Source organism: Anas platyrhynchos, chromosome 3 (assembly GCF_047663525.1).
Source record: "Anas platyrhynchos isolate ZD024472 breed Pekin duck chromosome 3, IASCAAS_PekinDuck_T2T, whole genome shotgun sequence".
In the NCBI taxonomy this organism is placed as follows: domain Eukaryota; kingdom Metazoa; phylum Chordata; class Aves; order Anseriformes; family Anatidae; genus Anas; species Anas platyrhynchos.
In genome coordinates, this window is record NC_092589.1 from 15,984,098 (window position 1) to 16,002,504 (window position 18,407).

An 18,407-nucleotide genomic window follows, 5' to 3' on the forward strand; every position below is an offset into this window, starting at 1 on the left:
GGCTCCCGCCTTGCCCCGCTCACCAACCGCCTCCATTTGAACCATGGCGGCTGTGGCGCCCATGGTGGTGGAGGTGCTGCCCGAAGCCTGGCGCCTCTACCTCGTCCCCACCCGCGTCGCCACCTTCCGCAACTGGCCCTTCACCGAGGGCTGCGCCTGCACGCCCGACAGGGTGAGCCCGGGGGCGGCGGGGGGGCGAGGGGCGGCGGCTGGCAGCGGCTCCCGCTGACGCCCCCCCCCCCCTTTTTTCCTTTTCTCCTTCTCCCCCTGGCCGCAGATGGCGGCGGCCGGCTTCGTGCACTGCCCCAGCGAGAACGGCCCCGACGTGGCGCAGTGCTTCTTCTGCCTCAAGGAGCTGGAGGGCTGGGAGCCCGACGACGACCCGCTGTGAGGAGCGGGGCCGCTGCCCCGGTGGGGAGGGAGCGGGGAAGGGGAGGGAGCTGGGGGGGGTGTGAGCGGTGCTGGCAGCCCCCCGGGTGGGTTCCTGCTGTTGTGTTGTAGGGAGGAGCACAAGAAGCACTCCGCCGGCTGCGCGTTTGTCGCCCTACAGAAGGATCCCGCCAGCCTGACGCTGCAGGAGTTCCTGAAGCTGGACAAGGAGAGGATGAAGAATGCGATTGTATGTAAACGTTGTCCGTGCCCTCTGAGGCTGGAAGTGGTTCAGTGTCATGTCTCAGGGCTGTTTACCTGGCCTCTCACTTCCCTATTGCACCACTGCCAAACTAGCTTGGTGCTTCTAGGGTTCCTTTTGGCTCAGATGGCTTGTTCTCCGCTGGTTCTCAGCCTTTGCCACACCAGAGACACAGCCCGCTCCCTCCCTGAAATCTAACTGACGCTCAAAGCAGCGGCAGGCAGTGACTTTTATTTTTTTGTTTGCAGAAAAAACAAATTTCGCAGAAGGTGACCGAGGTTGAAGACACTGCCAAGTCTGTGCGTCGTGAAATAGAGAAGCTGGCCTCCTAGGCTGCACCAGCCTCTGCCATCCGTCTTGTGTACGGCCTGTGACACTGCCACGTCCACTGAACAACTGTTTCCTGGGACCACTTTTGTAAGAGCCACACCTGTGAGAAGCATAACAACTCTGGATGCTCCTTCTCTCACTTGAGTCTGTCCAGGAAGTACCTGGGATCTGATGCACTGCATAGATAATATTCTTCTGCAGGGATTCCCCTATTCTTCCAGTTAGTTTAATTTAGGAGTGTTTAAAAGCTTGTGTTTTCGTTTGTTCTTAATTTCTTTTGTAAACCTAGTTGTTCCTATTTTGGAGGGTACTGGTAGCCTTGCTGCAAAAACTTGCGTTTCTTGCAAGAGTTGGCAGACACTTCCATTTCTTTTACTGAATGTACCAATGAATATGGGTAACTTTTAAAACAAAAAAGGGGAAGGACCTTAAAAAAACTCCTTCAGGGATTTAGGATTGTGTTGGCTAATGATGTCTAGCAATGTACCAAATCTTAGTGTGCTTAGTGTCCTCATGAACTTCTGGTTTTATCTGTCTGCTGCCTCATGGTGATGCGTTTATAGTTAAAAGTGGAGGGCAAAATAGCGAAGTAATTTTATTTAATTCTCTGGAGGAAAAAAAACATTGACCTTTATTACAATGAGCTACACTAAATGCAGTTTTAACTTCAAAATGGAAAATAACCCCATCAAAGTACAGTTTGTAGTGCTGTTGCTCAAGTGTCAAACCGTCAGTTAGTATTCACTATGTGGCCTTAAAATGTTTTAATGCCTTGGAAGATAAGGTTGAACGTTCTCCTTGTGCGTGCTTGGAAATGAAAAGAAACCTCACTGAACAGAGTACAGGTAGTGAAGAATTGTGCTCTGAACTGCTGGGAAAGAGTGGCAGAATGTTGTATGAAATAAGCAGCTGTTAGAGAGTCAGAGTTGATTGCATGGTTCAGCAAAGTCAGTAGACAGAACTGGACTTGTGGGTTTAAGCTCTCCCAACCTCAAAGAACTTCAGGCTCCATTTTGGAGAGAAGGCCGTCACGATCAAACACTGATGAGAGCAATGCTCCTGGGTTTCGTAAGTTCGTCCAACATTCCCTCTCCGAGCTTACTTGCGAACAATGAAATCACTTCATTATTTCCATCTGTAACAGCCAAATCATATGCTGATTGCCCTTTTGTATTCTTCTTTTTTATGCTTGCATTGCAGCTGTAAATAAAGAACAGATTGTGTTAAGCTACTTAGATTCATTTCAAGTTACTGGAGTTAGTAAAGTTGCTTCTAGGTAAATGTTGATGTGGAGTTGCTGCAGATTCCTGGATGCCTCTTCCTGCAAGGACAGCTGCGATGAGGGCGCTGAGGCTGGGGCAGGCTCTGGTCCTTCAGATCTGTGCAGGTGGGCTGTGGGTGGGTGCCCAGCTGCACACTTACCGTAGCAGGGCTCGGACGCACTCCTCTCCCTCTAATCCAAGCAGAACGGCCTCGTGGAGGGCGGTGTTGTTGTACCTGCATGGGAGGAATCAGCAGTGTTCTTATACTGAAGGAAACCATCCGGGTACATAAAGGAATGGTATAGAAAATGAGTAGGAAGATAAAAAAGTAGTCACAGTGATCTTTCATAGGCTTTGGTGTGTGAATTAAGTTAATGGGAAAAGGAATTGAATAGAACAGCATTTTTAACTGAAATAACACCTCTTTGGTAAAACTTCAAAAGACCCGAGGTACAGAGTCACTGCTCACTTACAGTCCTGACTGCTGGTCAACGTGAGCACCTTTCTGCACAAGAAGAGGGATCGCTTCTGCATGCCTGTTAAGGACAGCCACTGTCAGGGCAGGTCGGTCGTCATCGCCGGTGCAGTTTGGGTCAGCGCCCTGGGATGCGCAGGAGAGGGAAGGTAAGCTGTTACAAGCCGTAAAGGTTCTTCAGCTTCCATCTGGCTTTAACACCAATTTATGTTGGCAAATGGTCTTTGTTTTCAAGGGAAAAAATACTCAAATTGTGGAATTGATTCCTCATGTTTCTTCTGAAAATGGTTGCTAGCTCAAAACCGGAGTATGTGTGCATAGCAAGGACAGTCAAACTAGATTCCCGTGGTCAAGATGCTCTTGCTGCACAGCCAAAACATAGAGGTTGTGCTTTATTTTGCTATACAAAAGACTTTACCCTAAACTACATTATTCATATATTTTTTTCTTTCTGCGTGGCTTTGCCAAACCCAGAGAAGGATGCCCTAAACACCTGTAAAACAGAAACTGGGACGATAAAATAACTGTAAAGTATTTTTTCCTCATTTAAAATGCTCTTTCAACCTAAAGATTGCTGTACTGCTTGGATGCTGCCCCCTAAGCGTGAGATTGAAGTCGTGTGCCAGGCTGACGTTAATTGCAGTAAATGGTCGAAGAGCTGTAAGGTGAAGCAGTAACTTACTTCTCTGAGCAACCGTTCTATCAAAGTGATTCTTCCTTTGCCATGGGGACCCAGTTCTTCCAGCAGTTGTCTGGACTCTGGCTGTGGAAGCACAGAAAACAGCCGCTAAGATTTCATGCAGGGAAAATACAAGTGGGCTCTTCTTGCATTTGACTAAAGGTTGGAAATGCACACAATGGCATGAATGCAGCTGAGGGGACAATGCCATATAGCTGAGCTTCAGTATTACCCATGACCCTTCTGTGTGAATTTTGGATTCTGAGCAAATGTTGGATAACCTAGGCTATTATCTCAAGTCTTGAATCTGCAAATTATCAGCTTTACATCGATACACCTATGTCTGAGGCTTCTAGAACCAGTGGAAGTGTTTTATTTAGAAATTTAACATACTTGCCTTGCAGAAGTTAGTTAACCAAATCTTAAAACCAGAAATATATATATATTTTTTTTTCTTATTTTCCCATCCTTCTACCTCCTTCTTTTCCCCTTTCAAAAGCCCAATAGCTTGGCCAAGCATTTTTCTCTGGACTATCACAAAGCTCTACATCTTCTACTCATTGAGTTAGCGAAGTGATCCAAACCTAGATAACAGCACATTGCACTTTTCAAACATTCTCTGCCATTACTGACAATGTTAATTCAGCAATGCTTCCAGGATGTTTGGTCTCTAGTGGAAATAAAGCTTGCTTCTTGCATTAAGGTATCCCATACTTGTGCTGGCACTTCAGCTTGATGAAAAAACAGAGCTGACCTAAATAAAAGCTTGCTTTTTTAGGTATGGGTTTCGTTCAGCCAGACTGTGCAAATGGCAGCTATGACACAGCTAAGGTTATGTCCTGTGGAGTCAGAGCCAGGTGTCAAGGGAAGATGGCAACACCTCCTTCTGGTGCTGCTTCTTAGAAAAACTTGTAACAAAATCAGTCTGCAACAGCTTAGACCTGGTGCTGTGTCATTAAAACAGAATGGATCAAAAAACAAGGAGAGCCATCTAATTAAGCTCTTGGTAAGAACAAAGCTTGTCTATTTCCAGTTTTGCAATAAATGTCAGCCATCGGTTTTTCAGGTTTTATATTAAGTTGGACTTTTGTTTGTTCCCCCCCGCTTCCCTTGTTAGTGTTAAAAGCTTTCTATTTTTATCCTTGGATGCCCTCCTTCATATTAGTGCTGCTCTATATCTATTTCTTTTATTTTTCTGTACCAGCAGAAGATATTTACAGGGAGCTTATCTTCTTTTTCTGTAAGTGTTCTTGACTTTGTTCTCTTTATTTTGCCTCTTGAATGTGAAAGATCGTGATCTTCTTTGCCTACCAGAAAGGGAAACAAGCAAACAATTCAAAGTCGGTATCCTAACAAGAACTCGGGGGGAGAAAAATCTGGAAATAATTTATCCAAAAAATATTTTATTTTGTGCTGAAATGAAGGCAATATTTATAAATTTTCTACAAGAGAAAGTGATGAAATATTTGTTGCAGATCAGACTGGTTTTAACAAAAGGTTTGCACTCAAGCAGACTTAGAAACTTGCTATTTGGAAGTTAAGATTCAATGAAATGTAGAGTTCTGGGGGTTTGAGTCTTTTAACTAGCTGCAGCTATTCAACAGGCTTGACTTGGATTCATGAATTGTTTTGACCAAAAACCTCACAATTCTTTCAATGCTGTTTAGTTCCCAGATATTTAAGAACAAGACTAGAGGACCTTTAGTAGATATGCATGTCCATTATTTTTAAGACACGCAATCTACCGCTGCGCAGGAGGACTGATAAATTGTGAAGCATGTGGGGACCCTGTGAGTTGGTGCTACTGGAGCCTGGAAGCACAGCCACATCATTGGCAGTCTGGAAAACCAGCTCCAACTGCTGTTTGCAAAGTCTCACAGTAGAAGCACAAAGTGGCCTCAATATGTACGTGAACTGAAATGTCAGCTGACACCCAAGGCATTTCTGCTTTCTAATGCTGAATTTACAAATAATTTATGCAATGGAAACCAAAGTCCCGTATGAGTTGCCTTAAAGGCTGAGCAGCTACTGACATCAATGGGAAATGCATAGTAAGCATCTCTGAAAACTAGAATTGATGTATTTCAGCATTTCTTATCTTTACGAAATGTACCAATGCTGAAGTCCCTGGCATAGCTCAAATGTAGATGATATTGGTGCTTATGGCTTGTATTGGTAAAGAATATGCAGAGCATGTTTATCGCTAGAATAAAAACACTGCACTGAGCAGTGGCTGCAGTTTAGTGACCTCTCCAGCTGTCCTCTAGAGATGAATCATACCCACAAGCTTTTGCCAGTCTGTGTATTGCTGAAATCACAACTCAAACACATTTTGAGACTTAAAGATCAACTTCGGAAGGTGCAGAATGTGCCAATTTATTAATGTGCCTGTCCCAGTCTGTAAGCACTAGTTCCCTGTTCTTGACTACGTTTGTTATATCATAAAGACAGAAAAAGAATCTCACCAAAACTAGTCTGGCTGCCATCCAGATCATCTCTGTCTTCTGTTACGCTATTTAGGTAATGATTATTGAATTTCACTGGTTTACTGGTATGAATATCCTGTAGGATCATCAAAATGCAGGAAGCTGATCAGACTATCATGCAATGCTGTTATAAACTCAGAAGCACAAAACAATAAAAAATTATATAGGCTTTAAATCAGTCTCAAATTAGCATAAAACATGATCATCTGTAATTAAACTCTGTTTTGACACAACATAATGTACTGTTTTTTCCTAAACTACGTGTTAGTTTGTTTTGATTTTTTAGAAACTAATACAACCTCACTGAAAAAAAGATTCGATTCTCATCCAAGTGGAAGTGCCACTGCCAGCTGAGAAATCTGACTAATTCCTCACTTGTGAAATGATGTGATACTCCTTTCCAGGCACTATTTGGCAAGGTAAGCTTTTTAAGATTCTACACAACAGATACAGTCTTAATTTTGGATCTTTGAAATGGCAGATTTTCCTCTTTGAAAAGCTGGAAATGAATACGTGGGTGTTTTTTTTTTTGGAACGTGGTGATTCCGGAGGTAGGGATTTTAAGTGTTTGAATACTGTTAACAGGAGATTTGGTAAATGTTATCTCCAAACTATTAAAAATCACTAAGCTTGTTTCTTAAGAGCACAATATGTGGACTGAAGAAAAGGAGGTTCTAAGATCAGGAGCTAAGGGGTGCTAGAATGACTAAACATCAATAGAAAGAAGAATGTCAATATTACTAGAAAACTAACGAAATACAAGAGGATAGCAACATATCCATGAAGCCTGGCTTAATCATATAAAGATACCTGTTCAACCAGCTCCAAAAGAAAAGAAAAAGACTCTTTTCTCTGAAGTGATGAGTTAACACCTTGCAAACAAAAGAATTTCTTGTTTAGACCTGAATTTAAAATGTATCAGTGTTACTCTGACTGCTCTAGCAACAGCTTTAGACCAGCTGCCTAACAACCAGCCGCATCCCCCAGACTGACCTTGTTACTGGCAAGAGCGTAATTTAAGGTAACAGTGACTTGATAGTCGTTCTCACAGATGGCAGCAGAAGTAATCTGTAGGGAAAGAGCAACCGAGCAAATGTTAGTATCTCTTACAAAAAGGACACAAATAATTTTTAGGAATAAGTCACAGTGATGGGCTGCTGATGTTTATTGTGGAGCCAATGCACAAAATCACACACGGCCAGTGACCTTTGCCTGTTTCTGAAGTGGCACCTGTACTTATGTGAGGAAGGGACAGGTGGCGTTTTGAGTAGCTGGGAACATCAGAATGACAGAACTGCCAAATTAATATAAAAGATGTGGTAATGCTATGTTTCATGAAAGTGTGGTCATTTTTCCACCCAAACTTTGCAGTTGCATGAAAGGCCGTGTGGTCCTTAAGATTCCCCACGCCAGAAGAAGTGGCTGCTGCTTTAGTTGTACCAGCCTGTGGAGGTACAAGCTGTACTAAAACATAAGTAACTTTCTATATCTTTAAAAGTGTAGTGCTGACGAGTCTCTTGAAGCTATATAAACAAATGGACAGGATTATACAGAATTGAAATGAAGCAGACAATGTTATATTGCAGCAGGTCGGGAATCCTGAGATAAGGTTGATTTTATCTCTAATCTGTATGATAACTGATAACAAGGCATTGAACCCAGAGAGTTGGCATCTACTTTGAAGCGCTTCTGTTATTTCTGTAGGCAGTGATTTCAAGACAATAGAATGACAAAAGGCCAGAAAAGCAGCAGGAGTAGCCAGTTCTAGGTGATTCAGGCATATCCTTCTGAATCCTCTGGCAAAGGAAATGAGTTGCAGTGGACCTACACCTCATGTCCTGTACCACCTATACCAAGCAGATATCTTTTATGTTTATATTTGCATTAGTTTCTGAACACACTGGTGTACCAAAGAGGTCTCAGATGTAATTTGGATGCAAAATATCTGCTGTTAAGCCTCCCAAAAAAATAATGTGACCAAATACCAATTACATTTGTCATCCTTAGTATTCATTAGCTTTTCTAGAGTTGTTTCTATGTGCTACAATAACTTTTTTTTGATTGATATGCCGTTTCTCTCAGGTCAGGATAAGATGTAGTGAGTTTAAACTGTAGTGGGAGATTCAGGTCAGTCACCAAGAAAGAGCTTCCCAGTATCTATGCCAGCTTAAGGAATTGCCAACCCTACTTCTGCCTGCATCCTACTTACGGCTTTTTTTTTTTTTTTTTACTAGCACTGATGCACCTTTTTTTTTTTTTTTCCTTTTCTTTTCTTTCCTTTTTTCCAACTATTTTTAGCCTGGGTCAGTTCATTGATCCCAGTAGACAGGCCATTGGCACAAGCAGTTGTGCTGGCATCACCAGGAAGCAGTGAGGGGGGGAAGCAACTCCTTAATCCAGCAGAGCTGCCAAAGAAAGCAATACAGTGCTTCAGCTGAACTGTAAAGGATAATTGAGCGCAGAAATGGACTGCCTGGGGCAATTGTGAAATCTCCATTGTTGGTGAATTTTAAAAGCTTCAAGACAAACATCTGTCAGGAACCGTTTAGGCAGAGCTGTTCCTCTCTCAGGACAGGGACCAAATGATCTCTCAGTCATTCCAGCCCTGTCTTCTAGGACTCTTTAGGCAGGGTCTCCAGTTTCCGCCTTTGGTTGCTATCACCCTTTTAATCATTATCATGCAGGTTGGTGCACTGAAGGCCACGTCTCCAGTATGGAAGGAATACACTCTTCCACTACTGGTATAGTTTACATTAGAAGTAGGCTATATAACCAAAGAGAATTACTGCTATCTGCTGGTGTAATCTAGCTCTAAGTTGGGACAAACATATCATCTAAATCCAATTTCTAGCAGGGTTTATTTAACTGACCAACTACACAGATGTCAGTTGGCTCTTCTTTTTCTTGATTGCCTGCTGCAGGATTCTGTAAAAGCAGCTGAGCAAGAGCTTTCTGGCTTCTATCACTTCTCTTATAGCTGTGAGGTGAGAGAAGAAAAGAAACTGCCATATTAAAAAGAAAGCAGAAAAAATCTTCAGTGAAAGACTAAGAAAGAAATGGAACAACAAAAACAAACATCCCCACATATAAACAAGTTTAGGTCTAAAGAAAACAGAGGTATTTATTTTTCCAGTGTTTATCTAGCAGCCAAAATATTCTTTTCATGACACTGCACAGGAAGATATTACTCACAAGGCCCTTCCTACCTTTCCCATTCGAGGTTCTCCAATCAGTGCTCTGAATTCAAGGTTGTTCTGGGCGTAGCTTCTAAGGTGAGCACAGACATGATCCAGCTGCTTTCTCCAGTAACCTGATCAGAGAGAGTTAAGCAGGAGAAAAAAATCCTTGAGATTGTGGTTAACATTTCTTCTACTCATCTGATTAAATGATTTAAAAAATAGCAGATTTTCACTGCATTCATTTCAATTTTATATGGGAGAGCGTGTTAAAAGCTTCAGCATTCCTGCTCTTTTGCCTGTCAGAATCTCTTTGAAAGAGTTACCATACTGTTATGCTGGTACAGGGCATGAAACACTTGTTGCTCCTGTATTCAAAACTCAGCTTAAGCCATTCAGAATTTTTGCATCTATTATCCAACTACTTTCACAGCAGCTTTCTGTTTTCATTAGAGAAAGAAATAAAAGGTCTTGGTCTCATTCTTAATGATTGTTATCAGGATAAATCTATTTTTGAGCACACTTATGGGAAGTACAGCGTATGATTTATTTTGTTGTAAATAAATTGGGTAGGCAGGGTAACCTTGATTAGCTTACACAGTGAAGTTGCTCTGACCTTATCTGTCCCGTCACAGTAAGTGAAGCTCATAAGAGTGAAAAGAAGCCAAGCCAGAAGGGCTGCTCTCTGACATTTACAAGAGAAAACACAAGTGCACAGGGATTTTTGTGCTTGAAGGAGTCTTTCCAAGTCAGAGCTGGTAGAAATTATGACAAACTAAAACCGCAAGTCTTAGTTGTCAGGCAGCTTAAAGGAATATAAAAAAGAAGGATGGTTGACCCACAGAGCAACATAAATTGTAAAAACCAAGTTGAATACAAGTTGAAAATACTAATTAAAAATCTAAGCCATGGTACTACCTTACGAGTGATCCCTCCAGGGATGTCAGTATTATTTGCAATAAACTGGTTGATGACTAGCCTAGGTCCTCAGCTTGCTTTCATTTAAAAAAAAAAAAAAATTCCAGATGGCCAGGAACATATTCTTGCACTTTTGACTTTTTATTACATCTAAAAGGCTTTTGGGCAGCGTTGATAGAATACTTCAATACATGCTGTTGCTTACACCTAGATCACACGATTTACAGATTGTTAGAGTGGAAAAGGGGAGGTTTCTTTGTAAAGTTTACCTGGTAAATGACTTGGCTTCTGTTCAAAACAGAATGAGAATACAGCAAAAAGAAAGAAATACAGTACGCATCAGAGGATTTGTATTTTGGTGCTTTTGTTATTTCACCCTGTCCTAAGAGTTTATTTTTAATCCTCACAACAGAGAAGAAGGTTAGTTAATGGTTGATATGGTCAAGGACAGCAACAACAAATTGCTTATTAAATCACTTGCATTTAATAACTTTAATATCAAATGTCTGATACTATTTGAATTCAAGAAAAACAGAACAATCTGGCCTATGTAAACAAGATTTCTTGGTGTGATAGCATACGGTCTTGTTGATATATGTAGTGTCAAGCCCTTTAGGCAGCTTAGCATCAAGGAAATAGAGCAGCAGGAAATATTTGACTGTAGCAGACGTTTATTGATTTATAGAATGAAATATATTCCCCAGGCCTTGGCAGTGTCTGAAGGAGAATGCATTACACAGTGCACCTTCAACAAAGTTGATGTTTCTAACTGGAAAAAAATTAACAAGTCTGGTGTAGGACAAAACCAGAATTTATTCCCAACCTTTCCTAGTAAATGGAGTTCTCTTACAAGTCAAGAGCTGGACTTCTGACACAGACACATGAATGTTTAGTGTTACTATTTTTTTCTCAGTATTATTGTAGGCCAGTCCTTTATGATCTCTGAATAGATTAAGCTCCCTCACATGTTGAGTCGAGTCAAATGTTTTATTTCCCACAGTCATGTCTCCAAGAGAACATGCCACATTTCAGAGCAAGCGAGTAGGAAAAAAAAATTCTCTAGTAATAATTTAAAAAACAAAAGTGCATCACGTTCATATTTATATACAGGGTCAAAACAGGAAATTCTAACATTCATTATCAGAGTTATTTATCTCTTGGGTGCTAATGGCCTGAGGGGTTGACAGCAGTCAAGTGATTCCACAAAGAACTCCTGCTGACCAAACCAGAAACTGCAAAACAAAGCAGTCTGCAGTAGTGATACAGTAGTCCCCGCATGGATGGTCTCTGCAGTGAGACAGATACCTTAGGGGGATGGAAAAAGGGGACTACAAGAGCTCTCAAAATGTCTACCAACTCTTATTTCTTGTAATGCTGTTAAGAATCCGTTTCTCTGTTTTAGTTTGTGTTGCTTCCAAGACTTGTATCATTTATTTCACAACAGCATTCCAAACAGATTTTTCACATAGACGTGTCTCATCGTATTTTTCAAATGCTACAACCTCCAGCACATCAGAGTTTTGTTAAATAATACTCCCAGCAGGCTCTATCGCAGTACTAACCGAACTTAACTTTTGGCATGGAATAGGGGTTGTTCAGTGGTTTCCAATTCAAATATAGGACACGCATGCCCCTGATCTTGTGGGATCTAAAAAAAAAATCAAACTACTAGCAAGCTAGTAAAAATGTACAGGACTTGTTAGCCACAACTTTGATGATTGTTGCCAGGCTTTCTTTTAGCTATTATTGGAGATCGGTGATCTAATTTCTAAGGCACTGCATTTCCAGTTGGAAAGACAGATTTGTAAAGAAGTTAGTGACCTGCTGATGGCACATTCCATAGACTATAATCTTATGAAGAAAAACAAACTCATATTTCACAGCTTTGTTTTGACTAAGAATTTTTCTTTATGATTACATAAAATCAAACTCTTCCTAACCTTTTCCGGGACTGATGGCTGTCAGGAGAGGCTTATGATCACTCATTTTCTCCAGCTTTTCTTTGTGTAAAATCAGCTCAAGTTCCTTCTTTTCCAACAGTTTGCTAGATGGGTAAAAAAGTCCAATGGTTTGGGTTCCTTTATCTTCTGTTTCTTTTAGATCTACTCGTGATTTGGACAAGGAAATAGGAAGAGACTGCCAGGCAACTTGAGCTTGAAGTGGTTTAGTCTGTGGGAGAGTGTGAAGGGGAAGAAAAAGTGTAAGTAAAATAAGTAGATGTAATTAAATGACTTACAAGCAAAAATAAACTAAAAATTGTAAAGAATGACAAAGCTAGAAGGGAGAATCATTAACGATTACTGATTATAATTACCAATCAGTAACGATGATGTGATTTATCACAAATATTCAAGAAAGCAAAACTCTTCATGACTGTCAGAAGAATCAGGTTGTTTAGCTGTCCTTGCTAAGTGTTATGGTCTCTTCTTAGAACACAGTTTTCAATGCATGAAGGATTACTTTGTATTAGTAGGACACAGTAATTCATAAGTAGTAAGATAAAATACTTACAGAATGAAAACTTTTGAAAAACTGCTAGTTTCCCACTTTGATATTTAGAATGAGGCTTTTAAAGCCTTTGGCTAAGGCTACATTTTTGCAGAAAATGGCTCTCAGAATAAACATATGCTTGGTTTTGGTCCAGAATTCTCACAGAAACATCTTAAAAAAGAAGTTAAGCTGTGTTGATTTATACCAGTAGTGGACTGGCCTATCCTTTAGCTGTGTTCAAGCCTGGTTTTGTAATACTGTGTGTCTTACCTCAGAAAACCTCAGCGAGTCCCCAGCATCCATGAGAACTCCATTCTGGGAGCTCACCCTTGATGGGGGCTCTATGTAAACACCACAGAACGCACAGAACCGAGCATATGGACGGTTGTCTGTACCACACTTGAAACAAGAAAAGTAGCACGGAGGAGGATCAGGCTGGAAAGTTTAACGAAACACTTGTTACTACAGAAACGTACGATGAGCATTTCAGGAGAGATAAAAACAATGACACAGATTAAAAGGAAGCAAAATAAGAATACCTAAAGTGGTTAGAATAGTAACTAGGGTACCAAACTGTTAACACACCAGCAGATGCAAGACAGTGAATCTTTAGTGATCTCAGCACTGTGTTAAGGAGGCAAACGTTTTTTCCAGACAGATTTACTATTTTGGTATATTATTTTTAATGTATACTTCCAAAAACATTTATGTTCTTTGTCAAAACCCTGTCATTACTAGTGTGGTGCTCTAATACCAAATACTGACTGAAACCCTTCCAGTTTTAAGCTTTTGAGCTTTCCTGGAACAGTATAGATAGCAATAATTGTGCATGCATGCAGGGGACTGCTTAAAATTTTATGTAGACTCAGCTCATGTTAAAAAAAAATGTTATTCTCCACCAGTGTGATGTTACCTTGAAACACTACAAACAAAATACATGCCCAAAGAAAATGTTCACGTTGGTTGTACCATGCAAAACTCAACAGAGCATCAGTTGACAAAACACTTGTCTTTACTGAAGTTAATGAGGTCTTCAGCCAAAAGAACCACATGCATCATCTTATCTCTGGTAATTCCCTGTACAGATGATCATGGCCCAGTGTAGTTGTGGGAAAACTTGAGTTAGGTTAGCCTATGCTTTAGCCTTTGATGGATAAGCTACTCTGGTGGAGTACGCAGCTAATGCATCTTATCTGATGCAATGAGGTGATGCTCGTTGGCCCCACAGCAATTTATTTACATCTCTAAAACCCTAAGTCATTGACAAAAGTAAGGTCAAGAACTTTTTAATTAACCTGAGCATTTAATGTTTCTTTATATTATCCTATGTGCTTTAAGCAAGTATTTTGATAATAATAAGCTATGTACTAACTGATAAGAGTTTTGCAAATAGAAGATTGAAAGTGTTTCAGCTCATAGAAGAGTAAAACCAGATTTGTCAACGCAAACACCAACAGCATGTACCTTGGCTCCACACCAGTCACAGAAACGAGCGTCACACTGGTTAACACGATTGCATTTTGAGCAGGAAATTGTCTTCCCTTGCTGGCTGCTATAAGGTGGGGGGGTATCTCTTTGAAGCACGTGCTAGTAAAACAAAACAAACATCAGGCAGAAACCACTTCTTATAAAGAAAAGTTCAGTAGCTAACTAAGGCAAAATAGAAAATTAAACAACTTTGATAAAATAATGTGCAGTCTAAAAGAATTATTTCAATGTAGAATAAGCAACAGACTGATTTTGATCTAACTTGCAACATTTCAAAAGCACTGTAAAATGTGGCATTAATTTGTTTGATTGATTGTTTTAGTAGGAATAAGTGCAAAAAAAATTATTTCCTTATCAGTTGTGTCCTTAATTTATATTGAGTACTTCATTAATATGGCCCAATGTGTAAGTACACTTGAAATAAACAGGGAGGTTGCTCTGCTGATAAACTTGTACTTTCAAATCCAAAACACAACTGCTATTTTTCTTACTACCTTTTAAAGTCTTTGTTGTGGTATGGTGGGAGGAGTGTGTTCAGAAAACAAGTTTTTTTTCCCAGTTTGATATTTGCTACATAAATATTTTTGTACCCTTTTACCTCATACAAGTTATATATTACCTAGTTTTCCCACTACAATTAACTTATATGGGTATACAAAAGAAAACAGATTTTTCAGCTGAAACTTGGAGGTTGAGTATAGATCCTAGCTAGGACAAACAAGTCTTAAAATGTTTTGTTTGGTTTTGCCTCAGGAGTCTAACAGGGATATAAGTCCAAGCATGTTATTAGTCTAAATTATTTTATAACCATTAACAGTACTTAATGGTTATTAATAATAATAGTAACCAGTTTCATTACTAATGATCAATTATTCAGGATTTGTTATTGGTCATCGCTAATTACTAATTAATCACTATAACTAGTAACATTTGTGATTGCTATTAATAGTAATTCAGTGAGCAGTGAAATTTCTCTTAGCTTCTACAGAGCTCGCCATTAAAGTCATATGCCTAACTTTATGTGGTTACACATTCACATCTGCATTCAGTGAAGCAGTTAAATACATGATTATCTTCTTTAATAGGTACAGATTTCATCTGAAATTCACTTTGAAATGACCCTTCACTGGCTGAAATGTGGCCTAAGTGAAATATATCTTAAGCTTTTTATGTAAGACCTCTTTTTACCAAGGAATCCAATAAGTAAGTAAGCTAAACTGGGAGTTGAAACAGACAGTGATTTTAGGGGAACATTGATTGTGTTTCTCCCCTCAGTGCAGAATCACTGACAAATACAAGCACAGTAGCTGTATGTGCATAGGGGCAGCAGCAAATTGAGTTAACAAAAATAAGGTAAAAGATTATTTTGTTTTCAAAAAGTAATTGAGATGAATGAGAATGATCTTTTGGATGTATCTACTCAAGTTCTGTATTGCAATTAATGATTTGGATACCAGCAGGACTCCCAAAGAGTCTCTGTTTTTTAAGTGCATTCTGAGCTTTGCAATCCTGACTTCCACAGGAGAAATTTGGAGGTGTAGGGTATATTTATAATATTTAGCATGGTATTTGTGATGGCATATCAGTGAGAGTTCTGGTCTGGAACATGGCGTGTGGGAGGGATTCTCTGCTTTTGTAATATAGGCACAAAGGGATAGTAATTCATTTTTCAAAAGAAAATAACTTTATGTTTTGACTTGAGTAACCCAACTGCAATTGATGCAAGAAGCCTTACCATCTGTGCTTCAGGCAGTTTGCTTTCACAAGTCACACAATATTTATGGTGAAGAGGATTTCCTGTGCCGCATGCCTGACAAAGTACTTTGCCCTTTTAAATAGAAAAAGAATATGTTTCACATGGTATTTGAAAACTGTTAGCAACAATAATAAGAAGAGGACTTGATCACAGAAAGTGCTGTGGTTATTCAGCTCTGCAGACAGAAGAGATTCTTCAAGTCTGTGCTGTGGAGTTAAGTTTTAGTTGAGCCATATTGCCTAGTCATCACAAATTTGCGTATCTTGGTGCCAGTTTTGTTTAAGCTGTGGTACAGGTCACTTGGGAGATCTGTTATCAGTAACTCCAGACCTTTTTATACATTAGTTTCAGATTGCTTCGTCAATTACCTTCAAGCAGATGTTGGTTTGGGGCTGCAGCTGTGGAGCTATTGGTGACTCACATACAATGCAGGTGGGAGTATTCATTGGCACGAGATGTCTGCATTCAAGACATGGTGCCATCTGAAAGAAGACACATTGTACCTTATTAAGGACCGTGATTAGATCATTAAGTTTATCGTGAGATTTTCAATATTTTGCTTATTAAAGTCTATATCAGCAGCAGTCACTGTAAACACAGCAATTGACAGGAAAATGGTGCTGATATAAAGGTCAAAGACTATTGAGAAATCACAAAGACAACCAGAATGAGAATGCTTTAGTGATGACTATTACGTGTGCCAGAAAGGTGTTGAATTACTTTTCAGTAGATTTAAATGCTACCATAATATGTGTGTAGGTATTTCAAATCCTTGTAACTATGAACCTCATCTAAAGAGGTGCTGAATATTTACAGTCATCACTTGAGACTACAGCATTGTTCCAGACAAGACATCTTTTTGAGGATACAGAAAAAAAAAATCACCTTTGACTTGTTAGATAGGGTTACTATTTCATGAAAAGAGATCACGGAAGACAGTTATAGGCAGCACTGTAAAAGCTCAGGGTGTTCTTGCATATGCACACATACCACTGTTAAAATCTTCAGGCAAACTAGATGGATCTTCTACAGCTATGACACAAATACTAGTTACTAACTCCACTAGTCAGCACTGGAGTAAGATGCACATGCAGATCCTGAAGATGTAGTGGTGGTTGTTGCAGGAAGTTGAATTTGGTGATGTTTCCCAACAGAAGTGAATAAAACACAAATTTACCTTTTTGATGTTATCCTTATTAAAATATATGGCACTTGAAGTAATCCATGGTTAATTTTGTCCATCATTTAAGAATTACTTTGGATCCACTGCTGAAGTTACAAAACAAATTAAAACAAAACAAGCAGAACGCCCTAAAAGAAACTGTGACTAAATAGTGAATATGTAGTTTGCTGAGGAAGGTTGGTCCTATGAAGAGGATTTGTTGTGTTATGATTTTTGCTGACCTGTGCTCCTTCAGGGGGCGGGAAGTGACGTACTGGCACAGGTGGGATAGGAGATCCACATTCCTGGCAGAAGTGAGCCAAGGGGTCAGACAGGCGAGGTGCAGAACAGTGTGCACATCTGAGAATAAGAGCAAACTAGCTCAGCTTGTTTTGGTATTTTTTCTAATTTGAAAAGATAGCTTTTCCTGTGATCGTACAAGCGTTAGGAATTTTTAAAAGGATGGTAAGAAAGTTTATAATATTAAACACTGATATGAAAATAAAATTATATATAAGAGAGAGAATTTTCAAAACACTGAACTAGATCATATTCTGCTGCTATAAGCCAGTATCTGCTTTGTCTTTCCTAATTTTTAATAGAGTCTCACAGTATTATCAACTTGGTTGCTAGTAGCAATTGCTCTGTTACCTTCCAAGGACAAAGATGTTAAAAGCAGAAGTCACTTACCTGAGGAAATTCGTCTCCCTCTGGATCCTTGCCACCTGTGTGCTTGCTATGCTTTTTCGGCTAGTCACCACAGAAGAATTAGCAAACTAAAAAAAAGGCAATTCTTTAGCATTAATTAGCTAATGTTTGCAAAATGCATAGAAGATACACATAAATGCATCTAACAGATTCAGCTAAAGACATGTTATTTGAGTTAAAGTGCACTGAAACGCAGTGCATTAAAGAGCATCTACTGCATCTTGATTCCCCCATTAGCTGTTTTAAGGACCCACATCCTTTTCTTCTAATTCTTCTTCAAAAAAATATTTACTTCCAAGTGAGCATTACTATATCTTAAGTTTTATATATTGCTAATTGCAGATTCAGTAATGTATTAGAAGAGGATTAGTAGGAATGCAGGCATTGCTAATTTGCCTTGCCTCGTTTTGTCTTTATTGATAACTCTGTACTGCTTCGGGCATCCCTATTCCAGCGTGTCATTACCTATACATTTAAAGTAGTGCCATACAGTACAGTCCAAAGTATTTGCTTCTGAGAGATTATATGAAAACGATCACAAATTTTCAAATCTTTGCATTTTTTAGAGCTCAGTTATTTTGATAAACTTTTATGTTTTAATTCAACACCCCTCTGCTTGCCTGTAATGACTCTGTTGGTAGTGCTGAGATGGATTCCTCTCTGCATCCTGTTGTTTCCAAATGGCAGTTCAGGAGCTGTGGTCCTTGCAGGGACTTGTGATAAGTCTTTTTTTCTGTTTCCAAGTCTAAAATTACAAACCTGTTATTCCACTGTCATTCACTTCATGGATTTAAGAATATATGTTAATATGAATATTATATGCTCTCAAGTTTTATGTCCCAATAG

At 39.6% G+C, this 18,407-nt stretch overlaps 2 protein-coding genes and 1 long non-coding RNA gene across 3 annotated transcripts in view; 2 read left to right on the top strand and 1 right to left on the bottom strand.

Annotated features, from left to right (window-relative positions):
- Positions 1-2,188, top strand: BIRC5 (baculoviral IAP repeat containing 5). The gene is made up of 4 exons (XM_027453574.3): positions 1-172; positions 278-387; positions 502-619; positions 880-2,188. Exons 1-4 carry the CDS (start codon positions 44-46, stop codon positions 961-963), a joined length of 441 nt encoding a protein of 146 aa, XP_027309375.2. The 5' UTR covers positions 1-43; the 3' UTR covers positions 964-2,188.
- Positions 1,403-18,407, bottom strand: part of DZANK1 (double zinc ribbon and ankyrin repeat domains 1) — a 21,520-nt gene continuing 4,515 nt past the window's right edge. The window contains exons 7-22 of the mRNA XM_027453566.3: positions 18,182-18,306; positions 17,544-17,629; positions 17,096-17,213; positions 16,060-16,173; positions 15,671-15,763; positions 13,912-14,034; positions 12,718-12,882; positions 11,898-12,126; positions 9,070-9,173; positions 6,857-6,931; positions 5,843-5,939; positions 4,596-4,684; positions 3,381-3,461; positions 2,697-2,824; positions 2,384-2,458; positions 1,403-2,161 (exon numbers count right to left, since the gene is read on the bottom strand). Coding sequence (XP_027309367.3) covers positions 1,996-2,161; positions 2,384-2,458; positions 2,697-2,824; positions 3,381-3,461; positions 4,596-4,684; positions 5,843-5,939; positions 6,857-6,931; positions 9,070-9,173; positions 11,898-12,126; positions 12,718-12,882; positions 13,912-14,034; positions 15,671-15,763; positions 16,060-16,173; positions 17,096-17,213; positions 17,544-17,629; positions 18,182-18,306 — 1,868 coding nt within the window. The 3' untranslated portion in view covers positions 1,403-1,995. The remainder of the gene's footprint in view (positions 2,162-2,383; positions 2,459-2,696; positions 2,825-3,380; positions 3,462-4,595; positions 4,685-5,842; positions 5,940-6,856; positions 6,932-9,069; positions 9,174-11,897; positions 12,127-12,717; positions 12,883-13,911; positions 14,035-15,670; positions 15,764-16,059; positions 16,174-17,095; positions 17,214-17,543; positions 17,630-18,181; positions 18,307-18,407) is intronic.
- Positions 4,266-18,407, top strand: part of LOC119716579 (uncharacterized) — a 15,286-nt gene continuing 1,144 nt past the window's right edge. The window contains exons 1-4 of the long non-coding RNA XR_005264856.2: positions 4,266-4,617; positions 6,150-6,282; positions 12,058-12,157; positions 16,037-16,123. This is a non-coding gene — a long non-coding RNA (uncharacterized lncRNA). The remainder of the gene's footprint in view (positions 4,618-6,149; positions 6,283-12,057; positions 12,158-16,036; positions 16,124-18,407) is intronic.

Coding starts and splice junctions, on each gene's coding strand:
- BIRC5 (XM_027453574.3), top strand. CDS start 44: ATGGCGGCTGTGGCGCCCATGGTGGTGGAGGTGCTGCCCGAAGCCTGG. Junction 173..277: donor GCGCCTGCACGCCCGACAGG/GTGAGCCCGGGG, acceptor CCCTGGCCGCAG/ATGGCGGCGGCCGGCTTCGT. Junction 388..501: donor GAGCCCGACGACGACCCGCT/GTGAGGAGCGGG, acceptor GTTGTGTTGTAG/GGAGGAGCACAAGAAGCACT.